This window comes from Salvia hispanica, chromosome 4 (assembly GCF_023119035.1).
Source record: "Salvia hispanica cultivar TCC Black 2014 chromosome 4, UniMelb_Shisp_WGS_1.0, whole genome shotgun sequence".
NCBI classification, from domain to species: Eukaryota; Viridiplantae; Streptophyta; class Magnoliopsida; order Lamiales; family Lamiaceae; genus Salvia; species Salvia hispanica.
The window spans coordinates 49,313,910-49,324,701 of record NC_062968.1 but is presented as its reverse complement, the minus strand read 5'-3'; the positions used below and the strand labels follow the sequence as shown (position 1 = coordinate 49,324,701).

At 34.9% G+C, this 10,792-nt stretch overlaps 2 protein-coding genes across 2 annotated transcripts; both read right to left on the bottom strand.

The window, feature by feature from the left end:
• Window positions 1–3,968: 3,968 nt before the first annotated feature.
• LOC125218522 (F-box protein At2g27310-like) lies at window positions 3,969–5,252 on the bottom strand. Its single transcript, XM_048120204.1, has one exon. The coding sequence runs from the start codon at window positions 5,199–5,201 to the stop codon at window positions 4,215–4,217; it is 987 nt and encodes a 328-aa protein (XP_047976161.1). The 5' UTR covers window positions 5,202–5,252; the 3' UTR covers window positions 3,969–4,214.
• Window positions 5,253–9,779: 4,527 nt separating this feature from the next.
• On the bottom strand, window positions 9,780–10,752 carry LOC125223699 (casparian strip membrane protein 3-like). Its single transcript, XM_048126962.1, has 3 exons — window positions 10,394–10,752; window positions 10,195–10,318; window positions 9,780–10,123 (listed from the first exon to the last, which is right to left on the bottom strand). The coding sequence occupies exons 1-3, from the start codon at window positions 10,633–10,635 to the stop codon at window positions 9,905–9,907; spliced, it is 585 nt and encodes a 194-aa protein (XP_047982919.1). The 5' UTR covers window positions 10,636–10,752; the 3' UTR covers window positions 9,780–9,904.
• Between the last annotated feature and the right edge of the window lie 40 nt (window positions 10,753–10,792).

Genomic DNA, 10,792 nt, shown 5'->3' with positions numbered 1-10,792 from the left:
TTTTAAGAAACATTTCATTTTTAATGGGACAACCCAAAAAGGAAAACGTTTCATTTCTAGTGGGACAGAGAGTATTTTAATGTACTTTTGCCATTTTTTTCAATGTACTTTTTTCCATTTTATTTTTTAAAATTATTTCTTTTTATCTTGATTTCTTTTATTATTGATTGAATGGAAAATTTCATAATATACTTTTCCATTTTTTTTGAAATTATTCCCTTTTATTTTGCTTTTTTTAAATTCTTTTTTCTATATATTCTGTCATTGCTTTATTTTCTTCTTAAATCTCTCTATATTAATTTGCTAATTACTACTCATAAGTTTGCCATGAGGCCGAAAGTGGAGAAAGTGAAAATTAAATACTAATCAATGAAAATAGTATAATTTAAATAAATTAAAATGTTGATCTAGAGATTTCTGATTTGGAGCTAACATTGCCAAGATTTACAGTTTAATCGATATTGTTTGACTAATTACTCATAAAGTTAGTTAAGCTTAAAACTTAAGAATGTTTACATGTATTAGAGTCAGTCAGTAAACTAATAGTTGGAATTCTCATAAAATTCACATGCTTTGTCGGGTGTTTTGCACTTAATTTATTTTTATCCATGTACCCTATTTTCGTCCAGAGCCTTTGTCCTAGCGGCAAGAAGCTTAGACATCAATGTATGAGGTGTTGAGTTCGAGGGCAAGGAGCTTAGACATCAATATATGAGGTGTCGAGTTCGAGCCCTCTTTTTACCCTATTTCTTTTAATTATACTAAATTATCACTAAAGTATTAAGTTATGTTTTCGGTTTATGACGACATAATATTTCACGAACTTTTTTTATTTATATTCATTATTTCAATTTATGTTATCGGAGTAATTTTTCTTTTTTTTTTACTAATAGTACTCCCTCTATCTCATAAAAATAAGGGCAATGGATATGACATGAGTAATTTAATTGTTCATTGTCGGACTTGATTTTAAGTTATTTAAAATATAAGTTAGTTTACATATTCTTTCAAATAGTACTAATTTGAGTTTTAGAATAGTATTTGAATCTTTTATGTGCTCGTGTTTCAAGTTGACATGATAGGTTAGCCCGATTGACATCCCTAACCATGGTCATAGACTCATAGGACTTTATCTATTCCCTCTCATGTAATTTTGGGACAAAGCTGTGATGGACTGCGACCAAGAAATCCTCCCACGAGCCATCAACATTGTCTTGTTGATAATCTGGGTGTTTCAATAAGCTTTTCCAACCCTATGTGCTTCGGCTCACATAATATGACTAATGAAAGAACAGCAATGAAAATTCGAAAATATAATGAGTCAAATGATATCTTGCAAATAAAGCAAGATATTAATATAGGAAAAAGAATAGAGAGAGATGGAAAAGATAATAAAAAAGATTACAATGATAATCTATCTAGAGCTATAATCAGGGGCATATGGGTTGGGGCATGGGTCTTGTCGAGCTGGGGTAGGCGGTCCTTGCTCGAGCTCGCGCAGCTGGGCTTGTTTCTCAGATACGGGCAGGTCCAAAGCGGGGCTTGTATATCAGTATATGTTGGGGATGGGTGTAGCTCTGGGGTCGTATCAGGAAGTATTACCATTATTTAGGTGTAGTAGTATTAAATTATTCTAGGTTTAAACTTGTAGATGTACATATACATCAGCTCCCATAATAACACAACGCATCATTTATTCGCACTCTGATGAAACTTTATACTACTAATTATATTTTCGTTATAGAAACAGTGCCCAGACGCTGCAAAAGTAATAAGTATAACTATTGCATGTGTAAGCAGATAGATATGGAATGGGATGAATGAGGATAAGAATTTCTTATAGCGTGAAATGAAGTGGTCTGCTAAACCTTTTCCATTTATAGCAAACTGATTTTTCATCGTAAAATACAATCACAGTAGCATAGAGAAGTGTATATTTAAGAGTATTAATTATTTATAAGGAGTCTGCATATCCAGTAGCAGAGCTACTCAAATGTGAGAAACATCAAACACCCACATTCATACCGTTGTTTCTATATACATATACATAAATTCGTGATGAATTTTAATATAAATATAAATATAGTAGTAGTATGAAAGAAATAAAGAGAAAATGTTGAAGTAAATTAATGGAGTACTACTAGAAAATAGTTCAATTCATTAAAGAGCTAATTTTACCATAAATATATACAAATTAATTTTAATGAACGAGCCAGAAAATAAAAACAAGATTTTTCTAACCCAAGGGGTGTGGTCGAGTGGCATGAGACTCGTCCATCCTTAACCAAATGGTCAGGGAATCGATCCTTGCCTTTGGGTATGGAGCAGCTTTAAATCCTTGGGCCAGCTGTCCCACCCATTGAGGTGCCTACAAATCAGCCCAGAGAATAGTCCCGCCTGTGGATACCCTTGGTAATTACCAAAAAAAAAAAACAAGAATTTTCTTGGACAAATGTACGGATGTACCCTATATAGTACTCCCTCCGTTCCATAGTAATAGAGTCATTTTGCCATTTTGGTACGTTCCATAGTAATAGAGTCATTTCCATTTTTAGTAAAAGTCAACACATTTTTCCACACCTACTTTACTCTATCTTACTTTATTCTCTCTTCATCTCTCTGTCTTTTTCATTTTACACTTTATTCTCTCTTTACTTAACTCACCTAACACAATTTTTCTTAATCGTCGTGCTGAAAAGTTTCGCCTCCATTACTATGGAACGGAGTGAGTATATTACTATATCATCAAGATTCCAAATCAACTTATCCTTGTGTGGAGTAATTGATAAATGTTCAACCATATACGAGCTGTTACCTAACTTTGCTTTCTTTAAAAGTTTACAAATACAATTAAAAAAGAAGATGCAAATATAAAACTACAATCTACAATCACAATTAATTAATACGTACATACTACTAAAAATTCAATTAGCAAACAAATCAAGCTATTTTCGGAAGCACCCTTTCATTCAACTCTAGTTAATCAATTAATAAAGTGAGTAGTAAAATGGTGTGCATAAAAACTTAAATTATTTACCTATCGACGTAATTGGTAAACTAACTGGAGGCGAGGGCGGGGAAGTTTGGGAGAGGTGAGAAAACTAAAACAATACTACTCTAGAAGATAACATAGCATATGGTTAGTAATAGGAAAATCAAACAGTTTCTCTTTACTTTTTATTAAAAGAAACCCCAAATAAGAATATCAATATTGCTCAAATTAGATCCATATCATGCTGTTAATAATCTAAATTAATTCGGAAATAATGCGGTGAAACTTTGACATCACATGTCCGCTAGTCTCAAGTCAGATCTATGCATGAGACAATTTTGATCAAAGCATTCCAATTTTGACAATTAAGTTATGTGGCGTTTAATTTCTTATCTTCTATTCGGTTGTAAATATATTAATTTTCGGTTTTTGTTTTCATATGCAAGAATAAACTAGTTATTAGTATCATATAAAAAACACGGCATGTTGATCACATACGATGTGATTAATTTGGCTGATTTTTTAATTTGTTGGCTTTTCAAATGATTCACGTAGGTTTTGCAATTCAGAATTAAACTAAATTCATTGTGATCTATTATAAAATAAAATATTTAGTCATCACATCATTAATTGAATCTAGCCAAACCATGCATACGAGTCAAAATTTTATAAAACAATGCCACAACTTGTAACGCCCTATGGGCTATGACTATAATTAAACTATAATTATATATTATAAAAGTCTAGCAAAATTAATTTGGATTCAAAGTCTCTCAAAAGAAAAATGCTTAAATGCATTTATTTTTTAGAATGGGAAGAGTTGAATAAATACCCGAACCTAAAATCTTGAATATCCAACTTTATTTATTAACACACCATTAATCTTTATTAGTTAGCATCTGATTCAATATAATAGTAGTAGTCAATTAGCACACAGAAAATTAATAGTGGTGATTATGATTTTGTAAGCATAGGGTTTGGCATAAATCCCTCTCACACATTAACATTAATTTGATTTTGACTAAAGAAATTACAATATTCAAGCATTAAACAATGAATTAATGCATTCTGACCGCACTATTGATCTTGGCTGATGTGTTGTTTCTTTCATAAAGCTTATCTACACAGTCCAAAATTAAATAAAACAATATCTTCGACTTTTCCGAATAGTTTTAACGGTATTTCAATTTTTAGAGAATAAGTGTATTTACTTTTACTACTATTATCTGGATAAAACAAATGCCCAAATGGCCACAAAAATAGCGACTCCGGCGGCAATGCAGACCATGTCCAAGCTCCTCTCTCTCCTCTGCTTTCTCTCTCTAGAAAGCATCTTCATCCTCACAAACATCTCGAACGCCTCCCTCTGCGTCTCCACCTGGCTCTTGACTCTCCGGCCATCCATGGCGGCGTCCAGGATCCGCAAACTGTGTGATCCGGTGATGATTTTGCCGTCCATGTCCTCCACCTGCATGCTCATCTCCCTCACCTGCAGCTCTCCCCCTTCCTTCCCGCCGCACGTCACCACCGCCGCGCACTGCACCAGCTCCCCGTCCCCGCCGGCCACCACCGTGGCGTAGCGGAGCTGTATGTCGTCGGTCAGCCAGTGGCGGCGCGCCTCCACGGCCGCGGCGCTGGCTATGTTGAGCGCCCGCTTCTTGCGAGGGTCGATGAGGATCCAGCTCACCCGCAGACGCTCCTTGGCGAGTTCCATGCACGCGCCTTCGAATTTCAGCGGCGCTGCCCCCACGGCCTCTTTCGGCCCCACCAGGTCGATCCTGAAGGGGGAGCCCTGGAACCATCCGGAGAGAGTCTCCGTTTCCTTCACCTGAGAATAGATCAATCTGTCGTCGCAGTAGACGTCGACGGCGGAGATCAGCCCCTGCGTTTGCGGCGGGGGTCCACGGCCACCGCTGTGGAGGGTGAGGGAGGGGAAGGAGTCGGAGTAGAAGGAGCGGTGGGCGGAGGGGAAGGAGGAGATGGCGTCGCGGACGGTGGGGTGGGCGGTGGAGGGCCACGTGGAGTTGCAAATTTGGCGCCACAGGAGATCGTCGGAGCAGAGGGAGAGGAGCTGCGTGGAGGCGCAGCTGGTGGAGGCCAGGGCGGGGCCGTCCAGCCGGTTTAGGATATGGGATTGGATGATGTCGGGATGGATGGCGGCGATCGAGGTGGCGCCGCCGTCATCGCAAGTGGTGGTGGTGGAACACATAACTGTGGAAATGGTGAAATGTTTGTTTGAATTGAGAGATGCAAATGAAGGGAATTTGGGGGATATTTATATCATGGATAGAGTCAACGGTGGCGCGTTTTGCTTGAAATTCCACGTTTGAATATATGCAGTTTTCTTGACTTACTAATCCCAAGATTTCAATAATATCATCCCACGGCTTCCCATTAATAACAAATTGATAAGCGTAGCTTCATTGAATTTTCGTACTGTACCAGTTTATATGTACTCCCCATTTACTTGGATCATAATAAAAATCGATCGAATCAAATACGACAACATTACAAAATTTTATAGAATGTGAGATTTGATCCGAATATGATTAATCATACGGTTGATGTGGGAGGCTATATAATAAACTAGTATTAATTTACAATTAACCCTGGGTATGTTTGTAATTTGAGTCTTGACTAGCTAGCTTTAACTTTAATATTGTCTAATTTGTGAATCTTTTGGAAATTTTGGAAATTTATTTTTTTGGTGGACTACATAGTATGCATTGAACTTTACGAATCTGGACGAGGAATTTTATAACTCGATATACAAATATGAGTATAGTGCTTGATTATAGGTGGGGCAAACCTTTCATGATGCTATATTAGGTAAGAGCAACTCTAAGGGGAGGGTAAATGAGAAGGTAAAGCATGATAACTATCAAATTTATCTCTTTTTTATGAAAAAATATTCTTTAAGGGAGAAGGTAAATGAGGAAGTATTATACCTTTTTCTATTTTGAGGATGTATCTTTACCTCTTCATGAAAGAGAAGGTAAAATAAAAATAAATTATTTTGAGATTGGTGGGAGAGAGAAGCGGCACAATCTGTTTTCATTTGCAGGCATTAAGCATAAATTACTTCATGATTACTTCATTCTTTTAGTTTTCATATAATTGGTAATCTTATTAGTTAAAAAATTTAAAAGATTGACTTACTTTTGTATTTACATAATCTCTTTGTGATGCAATCTTTAAGTCCAACCTGTATTCTATATTTTTTTTGTAAACATTTCATCACAAAAGAAAGAACTTACTCTAAATGTTGATTTGCTGTTTATTTAACACAGAGGATTGACTGAAATATTATCGTTGCATTCTTGTAGAATGAAATCTAGCAACTAACATTTTAAAATATAAGCATTTACCTCTTCAATATACCTTCTCCCCTCAGAGTTGCTTGCTTTTTGAAAAAGTATATTGCACTTTTTAAAAAGATATAAACAGATACATTTACCTTCCCCCCTTGAAGTGCTCTAACATAATTTTAACTAAGGTTGTTGATTTTAAGAAAGAGCTCGTGTATTGCAGTAAAGTTCACCGTAGATTATTGATATGTATGGATAATAATTGTTGAGCTAGTTAATACTAATATGTTGAATTAACTTCATTTTAAAGAATAATACTCTCTTTGTCCCCAGAGAATATACACTTTTGGTTTCGCATGGATTTTAATGCAAAATTGGTAAAGTAAGAGAGATATAGAGATAAAAAGTAATTAAAGTATTGTTAGTGGAGAATGAGTTCCACCTCATTAGAGAGAAAGGAGTTTCCAAAACTGGAAAGTGCATATTCTTGTGGGACGGACTAAAAAGGAAAGAGTGCATATTCTTGAGGAACGGATGGAGTATACAATGCTATCATATTTAAATCTTGTGTTATATACTTCTATGTCCATAAAAAATAGTCATATTTTTCCAATTTAGAATGTTTACAAAAAATATTTTCATCTAAAGTGGAAAGTTTCTCTTAAATTATTAACACTATATTTTATCCACAATTTCTTGTTCTTTCTCATATTTTACAACTTTTTTTCCCTTCTTTCTATCATACTTTACTTAAGTTTTCTTTTTGTTCTTTTACTATATCAATTTCTCAATAAAATTCATCTTGTCCATGTATATAACTATTTTTTAATAAAGTAGGAGCATTAAATAATGAAATTATCCCAGAAAATAAAATAAGCATATAATTACATGGAAACACAGAAATTGTTAACTTCGCTTTCCGTAATAGCATTAGTTTTTTTTTTCATATGTTTGATTTAATTCTAGTATTTTTAAAAATAATTATTGAAATTACATAAAAATCAAAGTGTGATTATGAGTTATGACCATTTTAATATAGACAAACTTTGATTTTATATACTTAAAAAAAATTATTTGCGCTAATACTGATACATATTGTAAAAAACGATGCTCGTAAATATGTTGGTCACAAAATGAACCTGACATTAACTGGTCACATACGATATAAAATTATTGCATTACATATATAAGATGCAACTGCACTTACATTTCATCATACCTAGGTAGCATTTTGAAGGTGGAAAATAGTGGCAAATACAATGTGCTGCCGCTTTAAACTTACCAATGTTTAGTTAATTTATTCAAATGAAGCAGTATTACTGAAAAAGAAACAAGAAGTCAAGAGAATCACTTTTATGTATCGTTTAAAAGACAAACTCTGGAGATTGGTCAAAATGAATAAAAATCCGAGGGTTAATTAGTCTTTGTCAATTAGCACATACACATTTGTTAAGGTAGTAATAAACATATATAGTAAATTATTATTCATATCATTAATTCTCCGTTATCAATTTTATGAGGATTCGGCCTGCTTCAAGATCTGAAGCCTATGAGCTGGCTTATTTGAGACAACAGAGGAAAAACAAGAACATAAATTAAGTTCTTGCCGTTCATTTTTAATAAATGTATCTGCATTTTGGATTTTGTAATTCATAATGTGTATAGTATGTAATATGTAATGATGGGTAAAATAGACTATAAAATAGAATATTTTTAATTATATGTCACCTATAATAATTGCTTTCTTCTTTAAATAGATTTAAGATTGACGATCTTGGCATTTACTCTACGTACTCAATGTGATAACATTGAAACATGTGGGATTGACGTCGTCTAAATCTTGTGGACGGCGACAAAATTTGGCATCTAGTTTAACAACAACTGCTGGAAATAGCTTTGGCAAAATTCATGGCGTCGATAAGCATTGGAAGTCTACCAATATGGCAAAAAAAATTCTAAGAAAATATTAATAATGATTTTTCATTTATTTTGTGATAGATGAAGAAGAAGTGTGTTACCAACTAAACTGCACCTCATGATCATATGTCAAAAATTAATTCTCCCCGAGCCATCGAAATCTAATATTTGGTTTCCCCAATCAATTGTTTGAGCAATATGAATCTAAAAGTTTGAAACTTTGAATCACCAAAAAGCTTAGTATATTGAATAGTGAATACATATTTGCTACATTTGGGGTGTTCAATAGAAAGATGTTTCTCTTTACATCAATCTCTATATTATTGGAGTAACTGTTATGGGAGTGCTTGTGAGATTAATATAATACTCCCTCCGTCCAGCTTTCTCCGTCCAGCTTTAGCAGTCTCATTGATTTTTCTGCCATTTTTTTGTAAAAATGATAAAAAATAGTTAAAAAGGAGAAATGATAAATTAAAAGAGAAAATAATATAGAGAAGAGTCTAGTCTACATAATTCTCTCTTTTACTTTACCATTTCTTCACTTTAACTATTTTTTTATCATTTTTACAAAAAAGAGGGCAGAAAAGTCAATGAGACTATTAAAACGGGACGGAGGGAGTATTATAATTCAAGCACAATTAAATATCAATGTGATCGATCGAATAATAAGTTTCAATTCTTGACCTCATGATTTTGCTATTGATAATTTGAGTAAAATATTGATGAATTGACAATTCAAGGTCCTTATATCGTTATCCTAACAATTCCACCATGCTCGTAACTCGTGAGGCATTGCGATTATGCAGGTTTCGAGATGATCAAAGTAATAAAGAAACAAGAAAAGATTTTCTTTTTATCTTTAAAATAAAATTAAAATTGTGAAGGTGAGGTCAAAATCGGGTATCAATAAGTAGTGATGGTATCGGACTAGTGGGCTATCAAAATTGTGTGGGCCACATATTTTTATTGGGAAGATTCTAAATTTGAAAATATTGCATGATTAATAGTTAAGCAAACAAACATTTTTATTTTTATTAATAATAGCATAAATATAATCTTATGTTTATCGGGTAGAAAAATTATCTGAACTGAATCTAGACGACAAGTAAAATATTATCTGAACCTCATTCAAAGGTTCTAGATAAAATTTTGCATATTAACTCATTTTGGCTTTATCTTAATCAAACTTGGATTACATTTAAACGGTAAAATTTAGAATATACCGGATATTAATATTAAAGAAAATTAACGTAAAATCCATAAAATTTAATCAAATTTAAAATCAATCTCTAATATACTCCATCTCTGTATGGAGTTCAGAAAGCTCTTCACTCTTGAGGGATTAAATTTTCTTAAATTAAGTAGTACTATTTGTAAATATATTGTGTTGTAAAGAAATGGGCCAAGAATTCATGCAAAATAACGTAATAATGATACTATATACTCCTTCCGTCCCACAAAAGATGTCACACTTGTGGAATGACACAAGATTTTAGGAGGTTTTGTTTTTTTCAAAAATGGAAATGTGACATTTTTTATGGGACAAATTAAAAAGGAAAGTGTGACACGGAGGGAGTATCTAGTATTAAATGTTTGAGGAGAAGATGAAGAAACACGAAATAACAGTGATGGAAGCATACAATAATGATATGAACACAGAAAACAAGCAAAAGTGCAACATGCGATTTCAGTGGGTGCGGCGGAGAGCGACGGCAGATAGCACGACCAAGCAGATGAAGAGCACCGCAGCTATGAAGGAAGCCACGACGGCGCCACTGACGCGCTGGCAGAAGTCGTTGAACTGCTGGCAGATGGCGAACCAGTTGGTGTTGGAGTTGCCGTTGTGGGCCAAGTAGACAATCGCCGCTGCTGCTGCTGCCGCCGCCGTTGTCAAACCCATCACCACCTGCAATGCATGCACTAATATAGTTTATACTTATCTTAATAGTAGTATAGCTACAGAATAATTTTAATTACGGTATCAAGGATGAGGAGGAGAAGCTTGACTCCAGATGCGTGGGGCCGAACGATTGCGACAATGGAGAAAGGCATGGATAGGAGCAAGTAGCCACTTGCTATGCCATTCGCCACCACGAAGAATCTAGAATGTTCCAAAACATGCATGAGTAATACTTACTACAAGTAGAGTAGAGTAGTTTAGCAATTTATGACATACGTGAAAGTGGGGAGGTCGTCGTAGCTGGCTTGGAACTGGAAGAACTGAGTGAAGAAAGGAAGAGTCTGATCGGTGGTGCCCATGGTGGCCGTGGCTGCCAGGGCGGCCACCAGCCCACACACCCTCAATATGAAGTCGAAGATGGAAACCCCTCTCTTCCATGCCGGCTGCGGAACTGGAACTGGAACCGCCTTAGTGGCCTTGGTCATGTCAATGGATGTTTCGCTCTTGCTGCGATCCATGCTCTCTTTGATTTGATGATGATGGATTGATAATGTTATGTGGTGGGATTGGAGTGAGAAAATGGGACTGCTTATGGCTCAATATATACACAAGTGATCATGAGGAGCAGTTCATATTACGATGGAGTTGTTATCAGCACTTGCTCCACCTTGAGGC

Bases quoted from the DNA above. Each gene is read 5' to 3' on its own strand.
- LOC125218522 (XM_048120204.1), bottom strand. From the start codon at position 5,201: ATGTGTTCCACCACCACCACTTGCGATGACGGCGGCGCCACCTCGATC.
- LOC125223699 (XM_048126962.1), bottom strand. From the start codon at position 10,635: ATGGATCGCAGCAAGAGCGAAACATCCATTGACATGACCAAGGCCACT. The intron at 10,319-10,393 runs GTATGTCATAAA...GGAACATTCTAG, and splicing joins GACGACCTCCCCACTTTCAC to ATTCTTCGTGGTGGCGAATG. The intron at 10,124-10,194 runs GTAATTAAAATT...CATGCATTGCAG, and splicing joins TCCTCCTCATCCTTGATACC to GTGGTGATGGGTTTGACAAC.